This window comes from Lichenostomus cassidix, chromosome 23 (genome assembly GCF_008360975.1).
Source record: "Lichenostomus cassidix isolate B80296 chromosome 23, HeHo_3.0, whole genome shotgun sequence".
In the NCBI taxonomy this organism is placed as follows: Eukaryota; Metazoa; Chordata; class Aves; order Passeriformes; family Meliphagidae; genus Lichenostomus; species Lichenostomus cassidix.
The window spans coordinates 3013596-3036449 of record NC_139503.1 but is presented as its reverse complement, the minus strand read 5'-3'; the positions used below and the strand labels follow the sequence as shown (position 1 = coordinate 3036449).

General features: G+C 44.6%; 1 protein-coding gene across 2 annotated transcripts in view; it reads right to left on the bottom strand.

Annotated features, from left to right (window-relative positions):
• AGO3 (argonaute RISC catalytic component 3) overlaps window positions 1-22322 on the bottom strand; it is a 33754-nt gene extending 11432 nt beyond the window's left edge. The window contains exons 1-18 of one of the 2 annotated variants that reach the window (XM_085081507.1): window positions 22085-22322; window positions 15408-15579; window positions 14204-14324; window positions 13453-13661; window positions 12162-12298; window positions 9937-10071; window positions 7685-7772; window positions 7407-7554; window positions 6984-7103; window positions 6386-6508; window positions 6077-6210; window positions 5465-5649; window positions 5032-5191; window positions 4326-4416; window positions 3330-3524; window positions 2858-2992; window positions 2191-2292; window positions 964-1163 (exon numbers count right to left, since the gene is read on the bottom strand). In XM_085081507.1, the coding sequence (XP_084937633.1) occupies window positions 964-1163; window positions 2191-2292; window positions 2858-2992; window positions 3330-3524; window positions 4326-4416; window positions 5032-5191; window positions 5465-5649; window positions 6077-6210; window positions 6386-6508; window positions 6984-7103; window positions 7407-7554; window positions 7685-7772; window positions 9937-10071; window positions 12162-12298; window positions 13453-13661; window positions 14204-14324; window positions 15408-15579; window positions 22085-22103 (2474 nt within the window). In that variant the 5' untranslated portion in view covers window positions 22104-22322. The remainder of the gene's footprint in view (window positions 1-963; window positions 1164-2190; window positions 2293-2857; window positions 2993-3329; window positions 3525-4325; window positions 4417-5031; window positions 5192-5464; window positions 5650-6076; window positions 6211-6385; window positions 6509-6983; window positions 7104-7406; window positions 7555-7684; window positions 7773-9936; window positions 10072-12161; window positions 12299-13452; window positions 13662-14203; window positions 14325-15407; window positions 15580-22084) is intronic. The other variant, XM_085081509.1, reaches the window with a different exon arrangement.
• Window positions 22323-22854: the final 532 nt, after the last annotated feature.

The following is a 22854-nucleotide window of genomic DNA, read 5'->3' as shown; positions in this document are numbered from 1 at the left end:
TTTCGCATCTCTTCGACAGAATCACAGAATCGCTGAGGTTGGAAATACCTCCGAGATGGAGTCCAACCTGTGAGCGATCCCAACCTCATCACCCAGCCCAGAGCACTGAGTGCCATATCCATATCCAGCTGTTCCTTGAGCACCTCCAGGGATGAGGACTCCACCACCTCCCTGGGCAGCCCCATTAATGCCTGACCACCCTTTCCATGGAGAAATTTCTCCTGATGTCCAACCTGACACTCTCCTGGCACAGCTTGAGGTTGTTTCCACTCAACCTGTCCTTGTTCCCGGGGGGCAGAGCCCAATCCCCACCTGGCTCCACCCTCCTGTCAGGGAGTTGTAGAGACTGAGAAGGTTCCCCCTGAGCCTCCTTGTCTCCAGACAAGGGGCCTCCTGAGCCCCCACAGCTGCTCCCCATAGGACTGACTCCAGACCCTTCATCAACAGCACCAGTGACAAAACTGGACTCTGAGAAATATCAACTCTTGTATTCACCCAGCAACCTTGAGGCTTTTGACAAATCTCTTCACCATGGCTGCTCAGCTTGTTCATCTAAAAATAAGCCTGTTATAAATACATTGATGGCTTGAAGGTTATAAAATATTTCTGACGTACAGAGCTAGATAAGTGGAAGCACTTAACATTTGGTTCATTCATGACTACTGATCCTAAAGCAAAAAAATTAAATCCGTGGCTTGATTCCCTCAGACCATGTCAAAGTCATAACAAAATACTTCAGTAAACTGAATTCTTTTAATCTCAGTGTTATTCAGTAGAATCCACCAGCCCACTCTGGTCTGATGTAGAGCAGCAACTGCCAGGAGTGATGATCTTAACATCAGTCCCAGAGCTAACAAAAACTAACTGCAAAACCAGCACGAATTACTTGTAGTACAACAATTTCAGGCCTGACAGTGGAGGAGAGCAGTGGGGACCAAACCCTGAGTACAGGCTGTGATTTACCTGTCGTGTTCTTTGTCCACGAGGTGGTAGCGTGCTCTGAATGCCACCAGGTGAGCGTAGTAGGCAGGTGCAGGGATGGAGACGGAGCGGGTGCAGCGCACGTAGGTGTGGCACAGCTGGTAGGTCAGCAGCTGCAGCTCGTCTGCTGTGAAACAGTTGTCATCCCACAGGACGTGGTAGTGGGAGGGACGGCTGGTTCCCTGGGGACACAGGGACTGGGGGTCACTTCTCTGGGTTTCCATAAACAAGTCAGGTTTTGATGTTCAGAAAGGGCCAGGCTAGCTAATGTGAACTCCTATGTAACAGCGGCCAAAGCTCACTTTTATGTCAGGCCTAAATGTATTTAAAGATGAATAAGTCTAACATATGCATGATTATATTGCTCTAAATATTCTTGCTTGGATAAAATCCCTTCTACATAATCCTCAGTGATCAACACCTGCTCCTAACCACAATTACACCACCTTTTACCTACCCACAATCACACCATTTCTCACAAAGACACATTTCCCAGAGAAATAACCAGTGCTTTTAAATCCTTCCAGCTCCTGAGCACCCTAACTGCAACTATGAACACAAGAAACTCAAGTTAAATCTTACAGTGCATCTGAATTGGGTAAATAGTTGTGCTTTAGCCAAGCTCCAAGTCTCTCTTTTTAAAATAAATATATCTGAAGTATCAATTTACTTGAGGTTTATGCTTTGCTATATCAAACACAATGAGCTGCAGCTACACCCAGCATTTCTGCTTCAACTTTGATACAATTTTTTTTCAAGGGGCCAAAAATCAGTATAAAGATTGACAAATGCCCCACTGAAATTATTTAAAACTGGAAAAGAAATCATGCCCAGCCAACCTAAACAAAACTGATGACAATGTGGTCAGACTCACATGAAAATAATTTAAGGAGTAAATTTTTTTTACATTTTAAGCAATAGCTGATACAAATAGCAACTTTTTTTTCAAAAATAACATCACAAAATAAAGTGACCTCTTTAAAATAAACTTTAAAACAGCATCACTTACCACCAGTACTAATTTAAAGGTGCAACAGAGACCACCTCTTAACTAAATCATTCTCTATATCCCACAATAATGTCTTATCTCAGGTAAAACTGGGCTAAAAGAACATTTCCCTTCTAAATAACTGTTTGCAAATAGGTGACACAAAAGGGAGAAAAACAAGGTGTTCTAAATTCACATCTACTTACACAAAGCAACCATACCTGTATTCCAGCATGGCTACAGAGGTAAAAATCAAACTCGTAGGGGTGTGTAATGTCTGTATCTACAGTTGTCCCAGCTGGAATATTGCCACTTCGTCCAACCTAGAGAAGAGGTTTGTTAAGTGCGGCCTCAGCTGTTTATACAGCTCAACTGTAATGAAAAATACAAGTTTCTATTCACCACTGGCGAGGTTTCGGCACATGAAGTGCCACAGAACTGTTTGGAATGTGCCACTACATCAGCCTTGGAGATTTGACAAGGACACTGGATGGCTCTCCAGCACCTTACACAACACTGTACCTCCAGCACATCAGAACTTTCCAGCTCAGGCTGAAGAGCTGAACATTCGTATTTAGAATTATCAGCTTCAGTTTGGATCGACTGACTCAGAAAAAAGGTTCCATTATTTTGTACTTTCTTCTCTTACAATTGCTGGAGATTGGTCCTGAGCAGTCACATGGACTTTAGCTCCAGTGCAAGGTTGTGGGGTTTTTTAACATACTTAAGGCCAATGATTTTTCAATTTGGGGCCTCATTTTATCAAATCAACACTTCCCTGCATGCACAGACCAGATGGACACAAGCCCACGCTAATATTTTTTCCAGCAGCCTAAAAGCTTGACATGAAGCTTTCCCAAAAGGCTCCTCTCAGAAGGCAGTGATTACCCTTTCTGTTCTGTCAGCACAGAACAGCCGCGTATGATGTCGCTTCTGCACCACAATGTAGGTTATTCCAGGCTGGTAATCCTTCTCCAAACTGATGCAGGCTTCTCTAATGGCCAGCAGTTCATAATACAAAACCTACGAGCACAAGAACAGAGGAGTTTATATTTTTCTTCCACTGTATTCTACACACAACACCCACTAACTCAGTGTAGTTAACAGAAGGTACAATGTTGGCACACAACTGGTAATCTTAGAAAGTACTTAAGAGATATGTGGTTTCCCAAGTTTGAAGACTTCTCCTTCCCAGACAGGAACTGAGCTGCAACTCTTCTTACCCAACAAGATTACAAAATTCTCCCCTTAAAAGTCTCACTTATTTTGTGTAAATGTAAGCAACTCAAACAGTACAAAACAAGACCTGGAGTTACTACAGAGTAACAGAATCCTTCAGGAAACCCACAACTGAACCAACCTGTCGGAACTGTCCCTCAGAGACCCCGTCCCTGTAGAAGATGATACGGGTGGGCTTGAACCGTGTTGATTTGTAGAACTGGATGAGCAGCTCCCTGACCATGGAGGCCAGGTCCTGGATGATCTCCTGCCGGGGCCGCTGGACCCTCACCGTGGCACAGTACCGGCTGGGATGAGCATCCATGCTGCCTACAACCTGCGCGGAGAGTGCAGAAGGGAAGGCTTCAAGCTCAAATCTATACCAAAACAACTAAAAGCAAAAACAGCCAAGAGTAGCAAGTACAAGATGCTTGTGCTAAACAACAGCCAGAGTAACACTGTCAATAGGAACTTCCACATGGTACAGGTTTAATACGTTTTGCCCCCTAGCACCCTCAGATGTACCTGCAGAATTTGGCTTCTTGCTAAGGTGTATTTTTATAATCCAGGGAGACATTTTTCTGTGAAGTTTTCTCACCTTTTACACAGAGAAGAACCTCAGCTTCCCTTAATTACTTTAAACACAGATGCAGTTTCCATAACTGCAATCATTGCATCTAAAATACCAAGGGGACAAAGCAGGAGAGGACTGATCAAGCCTCCAATCACCACCTTGAGCTCCTGGACTGTACCAACACAAAAGGTAAGAAATACCAAGACCACTTCTGCCAAACCAGGCCTTTAATTACACATTTCTCCTTTAAAAAGACAAAAAATATTATTAGCTAACATTACCAAGCTGTGTTATTTCCTTGGGAATATTTCCATAGAAATATATTATTTAATACTGCCATTTTACCTTGATTTAAAAATTAAAGAGCTAAGAAACCAGTCTGAAGTATCAAGCAGGTTTTTTCCTTTAAATACCTGATTTTTAATAACATTGGGAATATGTACAAAGAACTGGTATAAGCCCTGAAAGATATTTGATACAGACATATAGTCCATGAGTTGCATTTTCTATTCTAACATTTACCCAAGATGAAAAAAACCTGCACGTAAATTTAATAAAACTTACAGCAGCAATGGAAGGCTTCTTTCCATCTCCAGCTGGAGGGTGAGTGACATCAGCTCCCAAAAAGATCACTGGCTGCTGGAACACAGAAGGTCTTCAAAAAGAAAAAAGTGCTAAGTCACACTCGTAGCTGAAGAGCTGCCGCAAGGTCATATCTCACCGCGGGGGTTGTTTCTGTCTCAGCCTTATCAGGTACCCGGGCCAAGGCTCAACAATGGGATCTTTGTGCACAAGAGGTGAACTTGGAACCCTCCCCAGCAGAGCCCAAAACACACCACAAACATGCTGCCAGAACTGGGGAGTGACTCTGCTGGGGACCAGCCCTGGGGCTCGAGTGAAGCAGTACGGATGGGGGATTATGGAGCACCCAGTGCTTGGGACTCCCCAAAGCACCAGCACAAACATTATTCTGGTCTCCAGGACTTGAGCAGCAGGATGGTCTCACAATGCCTTCAAAATGTTCTTCCCCCACACCACTGTTCCACATTTCAACTTTGATACTGATCAAACATTTGACAAAAACCTTGGCTGAACACCTAACTCACAGACCAACCACGACTCAGTCTGTGCTGGAAGGAATTTAATTCTACCTCAAATATCACATGCTATTATCAGACGAATACTTTAACATAAAACTTGGCCATATTTAAATTTTGGGTGCTAAATAGCAAATGTAACTACATCTCCAACACAGTCTGCAGAGTCTTACCTTTGATGAGGTACAAGGATGTTGTTGATTCCTCCTAGTTTAACGTTAATCTTCAGGCACAGATTTGAGAGGGTCTGTGGAGATGTTTTAATGACGTTCTTGACCTGAACACACTGTGTGGCCATTCCCAACAGTGTATCTCCCACACGCTTCACCTCCGCTGAGAAGTAAACACAAGGAGACAACTTGAGTCCATTTGAGGTTATTGTTGTGTTTTGATCTTATCTAAGTCACAATAATTTCAGTCTACATACTCTGCAGTAAATTCTACCTTATCTGCATACTCAGACCTGCTTCCAATTTATCTTCAGACACAAAACAGTGGTTTCTAATGCCTAAAGGATGATTCAGAGTAATTTTTAACATATGCCAAGCAGCAGATTTCTCCAAGTGATACCTGACGGAGCAGGTAAAGACAGAGGTGTGCCCTTACCATACACTGGTGTCTTCCCTGGCAGGATGACAATGATGAGCTGAAGCCCTGAATAGGTGTTCTTGAGGTGTCGGAACATGGGCTCTACACTGTCTGCACCCTGGGCGTACTTGCAGAAGCAGGGCTGGCCCTGGATTGGCATCCCGGCATCCTTGGAGATCTTGCGCAGCTGGTCTGTGAAACCCCTGAAAATGAGGAGATTTTTTGATTTTTGCAGTTGCAACAGTACATAATAACCAAAGCACAAAAGGACAGAACTGTCAAAGGAGGATGATTCCAAATAGCTTTTAAAGTAGCATTTTAAAAACGTTCATTTTGTGAAGACTGTACAGCTGTGAAACACCATGAGCCAGAAGAGGCTAAAAAATAGTTTAGACATCTTTAGTACTTTGTTCAAGATGCCAGAAGGGACTATATACACTGATGTCACAGGATGAACACCCCACTGTGTACCCAGCACAGTATTTTGACTGTAGCTTCCAGCACAGAAGCAAACCAGCCTGGATTCTAACACCTCAGATTAAACCCAGGTAAAACACTCATTGTAATCCTATATTTATGTTTCACTCCATTAACAGAACAGTCCAAAGCCTGAACCATGACATGCCTTACTTCAGAATTTCTTCTCTGCACTGTCTCTGTGTTGCAAAGCAAGCTATGGCCCACATCTTGATCTCCACCCCAGTGTGGAACTGCTTCCCTCGCATGTCCCACACGCCATGACTAGGTGTTGCCACAGTTCGATTCTGGAGAAACAAAAGAGACAGATGCTCAAGTGACTGAAAAAGAAGCAGCCCGTGCTATTTGCAGTTTCAGGATGATAAAAAAGAGTTTATAATTCGAACTTTGATCCCTGTAGAGTTAAGGTGTACAGGAAATCACTCCTCAAAATGGAAACCAAAGGAAAAGCCAAAGCCTCACCCGTCCTCCGTACTGCAGCATCGGGGCTGGGAGCACACGCCCTGTCACATGGGCCATCTCATCCCGCACTTTGAACTGGAACTCTTGGACAAATGGATCTGCATCATAATTTGCACTTCTCACCTAGGAGAGATTTTTCCACGTTACAGAAGTATGTGATTATAATCCGTATAACAAACAATAGGCTAACAGGAACACTGCAGAAGTGTTCTTAAATTGAAAAAGGCTTAGATTTAACTGCTCACCACTGTCAATCGATCCCCAGTGAAAACAATTACTACCATGAGAGATATTGGATGATATGGTTTCTGCTCCCTTCTCCCTTCATTACTCAAGTGCCCATATGCAGTTTGCTCATTCAAAAGCATTTTGTCTCCACAGTAAATTAATTGCAGAGATGATAATGCAAGAGCCCATACTACAGACTCACGCTATTGGAGCAGCCATTTAAAAAAAATTCCTATTTTAAAAAAGTAGTAAAAATCTGTTAAGTTAAAGGACAAAGAGGAATGAAAAGACTAGGAAGCTTTGCATGGAAGTAATCCAGCCCAGTGCCACTCTGAGCAGTGTCCCACAGAGCTGGGATTGGGGCACTCACCAATCTGCTGATCTCCTCCTGCCTGTCTGGGGCAGACCTGGCTGTTGCTTTGATCATGGTCGATGTCTGATTGTCTGTCAGCTTCTTGATGCACCGCTGGCCAGCCACGATGTTACACACCTGCAGGGGAAAGCAGAAGCATTAATTCACACCAGGAGCACTCCAAGATCACCACACTACACACACAATACTGTGCTGTCACTATAAACCACAACCCCAATGTGTTTAAGCAACTGCTTTTCTTTCTCGTAGTTCTAAACTTTAAAGCACTTTAAGGTGCAAACAGTCTTTAGTAAAATTAAACTGTGATGAACATGTAAATCTGTAAACACACTTGTACTGCAAAGAGCACTAATTCTTTATGTTTTGCCAACTGATAGAACCTACCCAAACCCAGATGATCTATCAGAGTAAGGCCCTTACTTCTAAAGGCAGGTAGGTGTGTTTTTGTTCCTGTCCCACTTGCAGACAAGGAAGGTGAGGGTATTTCAGCTGGAGGTTGTATTTCTCTCTGAAATACTGTGCTACTGTCCTCTCCACAGTCTGGCCATTTTCTAGCTGTAAAGGAAAGCTGCAAAGACAGACCTTTCAGTAAAGTATTAGCTGTCAAAAACCATCATCCCAAAATTAATGAAATATCAGGTCCTGTTACTCAGTGTGAAACAATCACACATTTCATGCTGTGACAAAAAGCCTCTTACGTTTGATGACTTGCAGGCCGTCTCGTTACATTACAGACTCGGTACTTCCTTCTCATTGTCCCACAGTGAGTCACTTCTACCTTTAGACCTGCACAAAAGCATAAAAAAACCTGATGCCATAACTACACAAAAATATACACAGGGGACACAGGGTTTCAAATGATAGAACATAACAGCTTTGGGGTCAGCACTGAATAGCTCAAACGTAAAAAATTATTATTCTCTAAACATTTTTACTTTCATTATAATTTGAGTTCTGACTAATCCTGATTACTATCCTCAGAAAGAAATCATGACGTAGAATATTTAATGTTCACTGTCTTCTGAATTTCCTGTAGCAGTTTCATTTAAAAAGCATTGACTGAACTTAGGAGAGCTGTTTTCACCATAACCTCTTGTTCTCATTCTCAATCTTGCACATGTCTCCTAACTTATCAGTTCCAATGTAATTGAAAGGACAAAACCAGGTTTCTACTTTATCATCTTTCCCCCCAGCTTTGTGCCCACATTCAGCATGTAATTCTCTCTAATTTCACTGGCCAATTTTAACTTTGCATTTTGAGCATCTCATCTCAAAGCACCCAGCCTACACACCACAGCCTCTCCAGACTTATCTCTGCCCACGATAATCTTGACAGTGGCAGCTCCAAAAGGCTCTGGGGGTTGTTGCTGTGACTGTGCACACACCGTGCTGTTCACACAGAGCAGCCTCAACATCTGCTGGGAGCACTGAGCTTATCACACGAGGGCTGCACAGCATCCCCACGCTGCTGTCTTTCCCCAGCCCCACGGGACAGAAGGCAGCTAAAAACAGAGCCTGGGTACTCAAAGGATTCACCTACAGTAGTAAAGTCTAATATTAGTGAAGTCTAGTAGTAAGGGCTTTTGAGAGAGCAATTGGTTGTCTCATACTGGTGAGGCTCGTGTGGATTGTGGACCAGTGACTGAACAGCCACCCAAAATCAAGTTCCCAGGTGCCAGACACCAGACTGTGTTTAGTTTACTGGAGACACAGAGATCACAAAGAAGCACTGACTGTACCTCCTTGCTCCCTGACAACACGAATTGCATCAAGAACATCAGTATTACTCAGAGGATGGCACAGTCAAAAATAAACCACCACTGCCCAGACACGGCATTAAGAGAAAACAGAGAAAAGAAACCATGGGGCACTGTGACCACAGTCAAGGGCTGATGAATACAGACATATCTCAAACCCATTCCCTGCTTTGTCATTACTCTGCTGTGACACTACCAAGGCAGTGCCCTCCCCCAGTGCTGCTTACACACTGCCAGCTCTAATGCAGGGCTTGTTTTGCTGTATGTGGTCACATCCTGGCTGGAGCTCCCAGATCCTACAGCAGCAAAGACAAGCCTGAGAGCAAAGGGGTAACTTTCAATGTTCTCTGACTATGGTAACAGAGTCTCTGAGGCATCTGAGATCAAGCAGAGGCAGTTTCTCCATCTCCAGTTACCTGCCCTCCAGAGGGAAGACAGACAAGCAGATGTAAAAGGGGGCATGTTAGGACTAGTACAAAATAATTCCTTTAAGTCTTTTTTCAGTTATGACTATTCTTTGAGCACATCCCTTTATGACTATAGTTCCAATTTACATTTTTGCTGCCCAGTATTTCAGCAGAGTCTAATCTTGCATCAAGTGTTTCAGAGCTGAGCTCCTTCAAGGCTTTTCTCTCTGCAAATTACACTGGAATGAAGGATATGGGAAAATACAAGCCCAAGTAGCATATATGGAATGAAACCACTCAAATCAGCAGCTTATGCAATTCCTTTGGAATGGAATTTGGCCTTCAGCTGCAAGTGGTACTTGTTTTTCCACAAGGCAATCAGTTATTAGAAGTCACTGTAACATAACTCTTTCAAAGAATCAATGTTAGCCTTGAAATCAATGTTCAATTTGCCACAACATATAAACAGCAGGAGCCCACACACAATGCCAGGTGGCCTCAGGGACCCTGGGTTAGGAGAGGTTGGCACCAACCACTCACCTCTGCCCAGGCAATGAACAACATGCTCCCTCTTTCCCTCTAAGCCACTGGGAATGTTTTTCAGCTCCCATTTCTGCAGAGCCACATTGTTTCTCTTGGGATTAGAGCTATACACATGGGTACTACAATTTTCTTGGCAGTTCCAGGCCCTTCTGAGTCACATTAACTAGGCTTCCAGTCATAACAATTCCCTTAGAATTACCTTGATTGTGTTACCTGGGACAAAACAGACCCATTTGTACTCACCCTTTATCTCTTTGGTGAATTTTACCCGATGAGAATCAGTCAGAGGTCTTGGTTGTTCATCAATATTATGAATGTCAAGGACTTCACACATGAACTGAATTACGGGTTGTGCTTTGTAGAAGGCAGTGGCAGAAACTACAAAGAGCAAAACATTAAGTGTAAAAAACCCCAGTGAAGGTGGTGTGAAGCAGTACATACATCAATATTTCTTAGAATTCCACGTAAACCTCAAGCACATTTAGAAACAGAACAGCGAGTCCTGCAAGAGTAAAAGATCAAAAAGCCATGAGAAGGTCCACGGTGACACATCTGTCTCCAGTAGAGTCATCCTGCTATTACTTGGAATTTCGGGGGTTTGAAAGGGTTTTTCCCTGAAGAACATTTATTTCTAGAGAGCTGCAGTGCCCCAGAGAGACATTCTCTTTCACCTCTGTACGGAGCTGCAGAGACAGGATTAATATCTCTCTGCTGCAGACTTTTGAATATTAAAAGCTAACATTATTCAATATGCAATATAACTTTGTCAATTACACAATCTGCTCAATTAGTGAAACAATATCTGGTATAGATATGAGCACTATTTTGACTGTGCACAAATTGTGTTGGTGTAGTGGGGAGTGAAACCCTTGATCTGTTCAAATCTCTTACCTTCCCCACATGCTAATAATCCAATTACTTTAAGTGAGAATATGCTGTTTTTAAGCAGGACAGCTGACTCCTTCCATGGAAGGAAGATCATAAATAATCTTCTTGACAAAGTTATAAGCAACTGAAACACCTTTGGCAGGAAAGGTGGGGTGGCACTAGACAGAGCTCAGACACAAACTGTTCCACATGTTTAAAACTTTAAATGGCAACAACAGAAAAAAACCACTCAACAAGCATTTATTTATCAGTTTTCCAGATCTCATGTACCAAACCACATCTGTGCTCATACAACCCAACATTCTTCAGACATGTGTCACTTGAGCAGCCTGCCAACCTCACATGACGCATCGGCCAACACCTCCGGATGCCTGAATTGCTCCGGATTTCTGAGTGACCCTCAATCCTCACACTCCCCACCCTGGCAGTGTGTGGGTTGTCTCCCACAGCAACACTTCCATGGAGAGCCTCATACAAGTCAAACAACTCAAAAGCCTCCAGTGATAGGATCTGAAGGCAATTTCACAGCCTCAAATCAGGAAACAGAGCAACAGCTCCATGAACCACCGCTTACAAAGGGCTTAAAATTTCTCATTCACAGGCAGGACTGAAAAATTTCTACTCCAAGAGTTACTACTGCACTTGCTAATGTTGGTAAGAAAAACCTGCCTGACAAAGTAACAGCACAGCATGTCATCAACTGGTGTAAATTCATCCTCTTCTCCTACCTGAACTGCAGCTCTCTCAGTACATGGCCTACAGATACCAGCACTGGTGGTTTCTGGGACAGGTTAAGATTGTTACATTTGTTTTTCAAATCACAGCTGCTGTTAGAAAGGCAATTTTACAAGAACAAACCGTGTGACTTCAGTCACACGAGAATCACCGACAATTTACGTAAACCAGAGCGCGTGGACTTGCAAATTTTCAGCAAGACAGCTCAACATCTGCAATATTTCATTATGCTCCAAGCAGATGCTAAGCACAACCTGACTTGGAGTGCTCAGTGTAGAGCAAGACAATTTACCTTGGGTTTATGAAGCATTTCAAAGACAGTGAGAACTGAATGTGAATCAGAAAACCTCAGGCAGCACCTGCACCTCCACCACTGACACTTTTCAATGGGGGTTTAACAACTAAATAGAGTTGAGTGCTTCCAGGACGTGAGTCTGACACAGGCACCAGTTGGTCTCAGATCCATTCATCTGGGACTCAATACAGTGCTGCAGAGATTATGCTTTTGCATAAGAAAGCCCATCCCAATCAGCCCTATTCAGAGAAGTGTTTGGGGTATGTTTTACAGTTTTCTTGGAAGTACTGAGCACCACTCACTGTGTACAGCTGCACAGAGACACAGAGTAGGCAACCTGCCTCTGTCACTGGAGCTATACTAATACTGAAATTAAGTAGGAAAACAAGCCCTGTGCAATTCCTTCTTATGTAGGGATATTGGTTTTAATATGGCAGTTAAATTCCTGCTCAAATACTGACATGATGACAAATGCAGAGAAGACTAGAATTTCTAGGTAGCCTTTGCCATACAGGTCTGGTCTGAATCTCAGCCGTGAATCTCCACTTACCATCGATGTTGAGCATCATTTTCCACATGGCAGGTCGGACTGACTGATGGAACCCAAACCAGACCTCCCTGCCTCCTCCCAAGGGGTGGTCATAGCCTTCTGGAGCTGAGAAGAAGGAGCGGCCCACAGGGGTGTACCTGGTGAAAAAGGTGGTCACACATTGATATTCTTGCTTTCCAAACTTAAAATTCTTGTAACAAAGATTGTAACACACAGCACTATTTTTTGGTATTTGGTGTACCAGCAACCTGTGACACGAAGCAAATTCAAACAAAATACCCTGAACACTTCTGTTCTTATTGCAGTGCTTTTAAATTTAGACAAAACATTTACAGTTTTTAGCAAGGCACAAACCACTTTCAGTTTTCACAACAAATCAAGAACTAAGTTAACTTACCCTTCCTGATCTTCTGCTTCAAGAAAGTGGAATCTCGATCACAGCAGAGTCTGTACAACACCCTTATCTATACTGGCCTGACCCTCAAATACCATTTTACCTATTTCATAGGGAACTTTTGAACACAAGATACACTGAGAGAAGTAAAAACTATGGGGGAAAACAAAGAACTAGAGGAAATAATGTTTCTCCCACAGGTAGCAAACAGCTGCTCCTGAGCCTCCACACCTCCTGTCTTGTAATGCACAGGCATTAGTACAAAGGTTAACATCTTTGGATGTGGGGAAGCTGAGGAACATTGGCTTCCATAAAACCACATGCCACTTTTTTTAGGAGTCAGTTACACCAAGTGAAACCCATCAGAGCAAAGCCATCCTGCTGTCTAAAACCAGCAAACTTCAAAAGTAACTTTTATCGACCAGATCAAGTGAAATTTGCCTTCTCTAAATTTCAGGGTTCTGAGATAAAATAACAAACATTTTTAGGGCAGGTATCTGGTCCCAGCCATGGATTTCAGACATGAGAAACATGCACTGGTGACTGTGTATCCATGGATTAAAGAGACTCGTGCTTTTCACAGGCACTGCCATCACTTGACTCAAGCTGAGCAGAACCAGGACAGCAGTGCTACAGCTCACTGGAACCTCTCAGCATTTCAATTCAGGCCTATTATAAATGTCTGCTGTTTCTTGATATTTTCCAACACACACATCACCTGCTCTGCCTACAGAAACACTTGTACAGGACAGGCTACAAGCTCCCCATTCAGCTCGCCAGCTGTGCTGCATAGGGGAATGAGCAGTTTCTCTTTTCACCTGTGAAGAAATGGGGATGAAGGTCTCCCAGTGGGGATACTTCAGGTAAAGACAGACTGCAGGAAGACAGTGAACCTACTTCATGGAGGGGAGGTGTCGTAGCACCACATCGACAGCATGAACAGGGTTAGTGCTGATAGGTTTGTCTAGTTCCAGAGGCTCAGGCAAGGTTCTTCCTGTCAAAACTTCATGCAGCAAGTGCCAGCTCACCCGAGAAACAAACTTTATTGACACTTTGAAGGGACGATCTTTTCCACCTTCTCCTGGTAGTGTCACATCCAAATCCACCTGGGCAGGGGAGGAAAAGAAAGAAATAAAAAGCAGCTGCTTAATCTGGGGTCTGGTAGCCTTGAGATCCCACTCCTTCCCATAACTGGGCGAGAGACTCAAAAACTCAAATATTGAAGACACAGCACATTTGATAAAAGTATGTTATACAATGCAGAGAGTGAAGAGAACTGGGCCCTGACCAAGTAGAAGAGGATCATACAACTTTGTGTCACCTCAAATCAGAAAGCAATACATTCTAGAAAAACTTTGGTTTGTTTTTTTAATTCATCATAAGATCATGTGTTACAGTCTGTAAAACTAAATGTTTTAATAGCTTTTGCTGTAGAAAGCAGCTGCTAAAGTCTACAGGAAGTTCTGAATGCAACTATTACCTGAACATTAACACACACTGGAATTTGCAGGAAATACATCAGAACTCAGTTTCGATACAGATTCTATAAAATACTTCCAGCTTTTCTAAACTCAGCAATATTTAAAGTTGGTTTATTCTTCTTTCCTATGAAGTTTCTACCAGTATAATGTTTTCCCAGTTATCTTACCCCAGTAGTGGCCACAGGAAGTGGATTGGCTGTATAGAGGCTTCTTTTCCCATCATAAACTGGTCTACGGTCCCCAAATATTGTCACTTTAAAATGCTGCACCATAGAGTCCACCACGTCCCTGGAAAAGGGGATATTGAAGAATGTATATTGAAGATGTTTCTGAAGAAGGATCAGACCAGAGCTGGCTACCACCCCTCTGTATTTTGCTGAAGCAGTTGCAATAAACAATACTTGAGTGAATTATAAACACCCACTGCTATTCCAAAAGGTGCTTCAACTAAATAAACAAGCACTAAAGAATAAGATCAGAACCAACGCAAATACTCAAATTCTGGGAAATATCAGAACTGAAATAATTTCAGAAATTCCTAGAAATTACCAAAGCCTTTGCATTATCTTTATTATGGAGAACAAGGACACTGTTACCTTGGAAAAAAACCACAAAGTGGTACTGTAAAAAACCAGCACGAACACCCAACTGGAAGCTCTGCCAGCTCATTGTGCTGTCTGCAGTAATGCTTATCTGCTCCTCAGTTGATGAGAGTTTTGAATTCTGCCTACACTGGTTATAAACATGAGATGCCCTAACAAAAAAGACTTGGCTTCAAGTCCTTAATAACCTGAGTTTTTACAAAATCATGTAAAAGCCTGATCCAATTTGCACACAATTATAGATTCACCTCCCTTGCTTTATTATAAATTGATGGCAAAAAATGTTAACCTGACACAAGCACGGAAATTACTCTTGAAAAACCATGGTGGAATTTTCAACTTAGACAAAAATGCTTCTTGATGCAAGTAGTAGATAAAATGAGACTTTTGGAACACCTCCAACTGAAACAGGCTTTTGGGATCTGAATTCCTTGGGAAGTCTTGGTGTTTCAGTGGCACAACTGCATCTCACTTGACACACCCCAGTTCCCTCATTCTACAGAATGGAAACACTTTCCTTTAGCAGGTGCAAAGCAGCCTCCCTGCACAGCAGCAGCTTCCAGCCACCACATCCTGGCCAGGCAATATTAACCTGAAGTACTTCAGGAAGATGATAAATATTGACTTCCTCTTCGAGCTGAATGAGCAGCAGCACTTTCACCTCCCAGCTGGGACATGGAGAAAGGGAAAGAAATTCTCCCTTTCACATCTCTTCATGTCACTCAACACTCCCATCAGTATAATTTACAAGACAAACGTATCTTCTCACCTGTTCACCCTCCGAGGACACTTATCTGGTTTGATATCCACCTCATAGAGGTAGACATCAATCTTTGGGATTTCAACTTGGAAGCAGTTGGCCAGCAGTTTAATGGGTTTGCCCATGGTGCCATAGCCGGGACGTCTGGGCACCATGAGCAGGGGCTGTGCCCCCACGGGTCCTGCGAAGGAAAAATCCCACAGATTAGGAGATAAGCACATCAGACAATTCCCTGAATCAACTCCCAGGACAACCAGGCAGGCACCAGAGCCAGCACACTCGAGGAAAGGAAATCAGCTGTCTCCAACAGTATGCTGCCCATGAAATTCCAAACAAATGTTTGCCCATTTTTATTCCTTAAGCCTCCGCCCACATGTAGACTGTTCTCTTACTTATGAGCTTCAGCGATCTGCATTAATAAAATCAGGAGGTTTTGTTTAGGAGATTTCCTAAAAAAAAACCCAACCAAAAATCCAGAACAAAACTAAAAAAATACCCCTTAAACAAAAAACACCCCCCCAAAATTATTTCAGAAAGTTTTACAAGTCTTTTCTGAACACCCTGGTAATAACTAAGTGGTTGCAGAGTACAAAAATACAGAAGCAGCTCTGGACTGGTGCAGAGGATTTGAGATAAACTCTTCATTTCAGTGCCAATATCAGCTTAGTTTTGGAAGAGAGATTATTCTTGAACTTCGCTGTCTGAAAATGGATGAAGAGTAAGACCATTACCTCCCATCTAACTGTCCCCATAAAGCCAATATGCCAGAAGAGTAAAGACTCAGATTAAGACACAGGATTTTAAAACTCTTAATTACTTGTAGGCTAGAGCAGAATTCCAAGAATTGCTAAGAGAAACATCCAAATCTTCACTGAGATGGGTATTTTGAAAAGCAGCTAAAATACCTGCCCAGATTTGTTCCATTCTCACCTATTTGATTTGCTTTGCATCATTTAGGTGAGAACCCTCCACTCACGATTTGCATTACTCATGCCTCACAAACCAAACACAGTAGTAAACACAGCCCATTTCCCCAGAATTTCTACTGGTATTTCCACTTAAAAATACCTCTTTCCAGTTAAGAAACAACAACAAACCCCCAAACACAGTAGCCTGTGTTTGAAGAAGTTACTCGTGGTACAAATGTCCTGATTTACAGAGCATGCAAGTGAGGCAGTGCAAAGTTCTCCCCTCTCCTCCTACTCAGTGACGCAGGCAGCAATTCCAGCCCACTCATTTTCATAGCAGAGTTAAAATGTCAAGTGCGGGGAAAAATGTTTTTTTATTTGCCTTTTGATCAATCTCCATATTTCCTGTAAAAAAATGTGCATTATCTTGAAGGAAATCACATCCTGAGAACAGGTGAACATCAAAGCCAAGTTCCTCTGTAACATTTGTCTGGCTCTACCCAGAAAACTACTGAAAAATTCTGAGTGGGGCTGGCTTGGAGCCACAAGATAAAACAAAACAGAAACCAAGAAGCATCATTTAAAACCCGCTCACAGACTCTGCTTATGCAAAACTTGTTCCAAGCATCTGCTCTCTTCAACTTTTCCTTCATTTTAATACTCTCACATGAGTAAAAGCAGCTCTACAATTTACTCCAGCTATATTTGCAGAATATAAGCATAAGCAAAAAGAAGTTACTACTAAACATTTGAGTGGCATAAACAAGTCAACAGCTCATTTTAATATTCTAAAGACATACACACCAGAGTTTATATTTAGTTCCTATCTGTAGGAAAGACTAACTAAATTGCTGAAATAAAGATAACATTAAAAAGGTTCTTTTAGTCTGGTCAGCCTTGTGTCCTGCTCATGCAAGACATGTCTCTGGAAGAATTTAGAACCCAGATTTTGGCAAAAATAATTAAGTGACCAATAAATTAATCAGAAGTGCAGGTCTACACACTGTTCAGGTATAATTTTTAAAAATTCAGCCATTTTGCTATTGTTGTGTGAATCATACACTCCCTTGGACAAATGATTTTAAAACACAAGTACGCCATTACTGCCCAAATAATTATAAGCACCCACTCAGAAGACCCTGCTTCCAAGAAACACTGACTTGCCAGATTCTGTTGTGAAAATCTTGTGTCAGTGGCTTCAAAGCTGTGACTCAAACCCCAATAAAACACAAATAACCAACGACGCTCTGGGGATGGTTTCGCTGCCGATCTATCGGTGACTCACCCAACCTCATGCCTAAGTCCTGTGTCAAGCCCATGGAAATATAAACACACAAACCAAAAATACTCAAAGTACTATTATTCTACAGAGTACAGGATGCCTGAATGGCAGATCCTTTCCTTCAAGTTCTTTAACCATCGCAAAAACAAAGTGGGTCAAGGCTCGATAACCTTTCTCAAAGCAGCAGCACCATGAGGCCTCCTCTGCAGGGGATGGAGCAGCTCCTCGGTGCTTCCAGAGTGTTCTGCACTGCTCAGCTGCCCACAAGTTTTAGAGGAGAAACTTTTTGTGTTAAAGAAACCATTACACTCTGCCATTACAGCACCAGGTATGTACATGCCTTAGAATCATGGAATGGTTTGGGTTGGAGGGGACCTTAAAGCTCATTCAGTTTCACCCCCTGCCATGGGAGGAACACCTTCCACTATCCCAGTTTGCTCCAAGCCATTCCCTGTGTCCTGTCACTCCAGACCTTGCAAATAGTCCCTCTCCACCTTTCTTGTAAGCTCCCTTCAGATATATGCCTAGGATGTTCTCAAAAATCCACAGAAAACCCCCAAGCCAAGTCGGTTCAGTGTGCCAGAGTAGAGCTCAATTCATAAAACCAGCTCAGCAAAGTCCCCAGCACTAAAACACGACTGATTTATAACAGAAAACAATGAACACACAAACAGGAACTAAAACTGGTGCCTCAGACAGATTCTTGGAAGGCTTTTGTGCAGCAAGGGAGCACATCTCAAAATCATGGAATGGTCTGAGTTGGAAGGGACCTTAAAGCTCCCCCAGTTCCACTGGGGAAGTCACTTTAACAGTTTCAACGAGCTCTGAGTGAGAATCTTTTCTTCCGTGAACTATTGATGTTCCAATCAAGCTCAAACACAGCCGAAAGCTACGGCGATTCTTCGGCAGCCCAGCCAGCACACGGACACGTCTGGCCTGCATCCAAACACTGGCTGCATCTACCTAGCAACCAGAGAAGCCCTGTCAGAATAAAGCCTGAACACAGAGAGCAGGAGCTCAGAAACCTGCAAACGCTTCCAACACACCATTGTACGAAAAACTGCAGCTTCTGGCACACACAAGCTTTTTAGAGAATGAAGCAAAATCCTGATCTCCAGCAGGATGCTAATAGGAAATGCAGATTTCCTTACAGAAAGGGCCATCCCCAGCAAGCTTCCAGAAAAAAAATGATCCTCTTTCCCACTGTGGCTTCAGCATTATAAAGCCAAACTATATTAACAGAGATAACTTAGTAGTTTTATTTTCGTTTATACAACAGCTCTAAATCTCTAATTGGATGGGTGCTGGAACAGCCTGAAACACACCAGCAAGGCCTGAGCAGGTAAATATAACTTAGTCTGGCTCAGGAACATGAGGCAGATTCGTGGAACAGATCCCAGCCTCAGGCTGGAGCTGCACAGGGGAGAGCTCTCCATGGAGGGGGAAAAATAGAAGATTCCCTTTCACAGGGCCCCCGGCCTCCACTCAGAGGCCCAGTCTGTGGAGCTCTAAGAAAATCTTATCACTAGCAAAAAATAACTTAATTCTGGACCAAAAAAATACATAGGGAAGATTTGATTCAAACGTTGGTTTCAATGATTGAGCTCCTTCTGCCAGAAATCATGAATTGCCTCATTTCTGTCACTCGGCCTCGCTGGGTGGCATTACATTATTTATGAGTAATGCAATCCATGTTTTCTAAACATTCCTCCTTGCAATTTAGGGTTTGGCTTTTTTCAAGGTTTCAGATACTAAGTCATGTTCAAACTCATCAAAAGCCAACATTTTGATGCTGTGCTCAGTGACTGCCAACTGCACAAGCAAATACTGGTGTGGTGTGCCCTAATGGACTCACAGAAAATACAGCGCAGTGTTTTGGGAGAATTTAAAAGACAATCAATGCTTCTGAACCATTTAAAAAAAATCTAAACACAAAAAGGTTTAAGCCCAAAAGAGTAGCTTATATGGACATAGTGAAGTTAATACCTAATTGCTCTGGGAGAAGAGAATGTGCCAGCCCACAGAAACCCCACAAGACTTTTCCCTGGAAGGTATTTCCACAGACCAAAATCGGGAAGGTAAAAATTAGCTCAAGAAATACTCTCTGACACTCTCACCCCTTAGGAAGTAAAGCTCTGAGAATGAAACAATTTGTAAAGTTCATACTGTGAGTCAAAGAACTTCTACAGCAATTCCAGAGGAAATCTGCCACTGTATTTCACAGTAGAATAACTTTTGAAGGCAACTATGAATCACCCCCTTCCCTGCTCTACCACACCCACAAAAATGGGACTTTTAATGGGCCTCCCAGATCACTACTCAACTCAGAGAGAAAAGCCACTTCTCAGGGTTTTGTCTGCCCAAAGTTTGCATGGAAAAGGAGCAGAACATGAAGGATGCCTGCAGTGTTTGCCAGCTTCATTAAAAACTGAAATAAAAAACCCCATTCCAACACAATTTAACACTTTTAATGCAAAAACCCACAAGCTTTGAAAGAACAATGTAGGACATGGAAATGAAGATATTCAGCACTGATCTGACTCGGTTACACCACAGAACATCCCCTGTTGGTTGAACCTCCCTGCCTTTTGGAAGTTTATTAAACACTGTCCTCGTGGAAGTACAATACCTGGCACTGGATTCGATTTGTGCCGGGAGCACCTTTTCCTTCACTTCACTTTCCACACTGAACATTTTATTGCTGTTCCTCAGTTTAGTTTCACCACAGCCTGCGCCCTGAGCAGCCACCTTCACATCCTGCTCCTACCTCAGTGATGTGCAAATTCCAGGGACCAGGAGAGCCATAATACTTGCCAGATTCCTTAGCCTAAGCTTCTCACACAAGTAGAATACCACCTACAGCACTGTTTCACCCAAGATGTGCTGGGACACGCTTCCACACTTCATTCCAGGGATACTCACACACCAATCTTTGTTCCCCACTCTGCTTATTTTATCCCATGTTTTCCCTTCATGCACAGAAAACAAAGCGCATCTCAATGCCCTTCCTCCTTTCATGGCAGAGCTTTAATCCTAATTTGTTCCACCGAGAACAATTTTTTGTGGTTTGTGTCCTCATGTTCCAACATCCCAAAACTCAGAACATGAACACTGCACTAAACACTTCCCTCATCACACAGCAGACCTGGGAAGAACCATCCATTGTGCTGAACATTGTCTGAGACCACAAGGAACACTTTGCAACAGCTTTGCTAAAATCCATCATATTGCACCCTAACAACAGATCAATTCACTCCAAAGGAAAACTAAACCATTTATGGGCTACTCTTGCAAATCTGTTTATCAGGAGACAACTACAATTGCACCAGGTTACAATTAGAGTTTATTTAACACTGTGTAAGAGAGCATCATACGAATTCCACCAGATTGCTAAAATCCTGCATCTTAAAATATTTTCAACCCATCACAACCTCAAGCCAGACAACAGCTGAGGTAGGCAGTTTTTCCAGCCAAACCCATCATTGTTCTTAAATCTCCAAGTATGTTAGAAAAGGATCTACATATGGAAATGAGAAGGCACGTTTTGTGTTGACACCTTCAGTCTCAGTCTTGTGTTTTCACCACCTGTGATACATATTCAAGGGACAGACATGGAACTCCAGGTGGCTTTGGACATTCCCTTCACCACCAAGGTACAGCCAGGGATCTGCTGATTAAACACTGCCCATCCCTGAACCTTTCTGCACTGTTCTGCCAGACTTGGAATAAATTATCTCGAAAAACTGAATCAGAACTTCCTTCTCCAACCTTAAAATCCTTTTAAAACACAAAGTTGATAAATACCGAGCACACGCTTTCCCGGCAAAGGGATCAAACGGCCAAAATGTGAAGATTTTCACAGAATCACAGAACGATTTGGGTTGAAAAAGACCTTAAAACCCATGCCATTCCACCCTCTGCCATCGGCTGGGACACCTTCCACCACCCCAGGTCGCTTCAAGTCCCATCCAACCTGGCTGTGAACACTTCCAGAGACGGGGCAACCCAGCTTCTCTGGCCAATAACCACCTCGGAACGATAACTGTGAAGCAGCACACCCAAAGGCACAGGAATTAGTCCCAAAACTCAGCATGCTGACACACAGGAGCCAAACCCCCGGTGTGTGCCCGGCAGGAGCTGCTCGAGGGAGCGCTGCCCGGTCCCGCCGGGCTCTGCGGTCTGTCCCTCGGGCACCGGCACGGCGCGGGTTACGCAAGCCGGGCACACCGGTTATGAAATACCGACAATTCGTCCTCCACCTCCGGCACGGGAAGCCGGGCACGGAGAGGCTCGGCCGCGGCTCTGCCCGGTACCGGGGCCCTGCCCTGGGGTTCAGCTCCTCCCGCCCGATCCCCCCGGGATGGGCTCGGCCCGGCCGCTGCCCCGCGGCACAGAGCGGGCACCGGGCTTTGAGAGGAGGGTAAAGCGGGGGGGCCGTTCCCCGACCCCGCCGGGCCCCGCCAGGCCCCGCCAGGCCCCACCGGGCCCGCGCTCACCTGCGCTGCCGATTTCCATTCATGGAGCTGGGGCGCAGCCGCTCGGGGCTGCGGCGGCCGGCGCGGGGCTGCGCTGGGCGGCGGTTCCTCCGCCGCGCTCCCGGCTCGGCCGCTCCCGGCGCTGCTCCCGGTGCCGCTCCCGGAGTTCCCGGCGCTCCCGGCCCCTCACGCGGCGGCGGAGGCGGAAGTGGCGTGGCCGCCCCGCAGCCCCGGCTCGCGCGGCCGCTCCCGCCCCGCCGCGCGCGCGCCCCGCACGCCGGAAATCCCGCCCACGCTTCCCCTGCCCCCGCGCGCGCCCCTGCCTTTCCGGGGGAAGGGGAAGCGGGGCCGGAAGCGGGCGGGGCGCGAGCCGGCGCGGTTGCCGCGGCAACGACGGGAGGGGGAGGCGGGAAAGGCGGCGGGAGCCGCGGGGCCCTCGGGGCCCTCAGGGCCGGGGAACGCCGGGGAGAGCCCTGCAGGCGCCGGCGGCTGCCCCGGAGCGGGAAAGACCGGGCTGGGACACCGGCACCGCCCGCGGGGACCGCCCGCGCCGGGAAAGCAGAACACGAGCCCATCGGGAGTCAGAGCGGAAGCACCCGGGGGTAATTCCCGACCCCGCAGCGTTGTGGTGTTTCAGCACAACGCACTGTGGCTGCGGCGTTCTCTCCCTGCCGCAGCACCTGCCCTGTGCGGCGGCTTCGAGCGCTTCCAGCCCGGTTCCAAATGAACTCAGCTGGTGTTTTCCTAATCCTCACTAAACCCGCCGGCAGAACCCCCGGGCCCCCAACGCT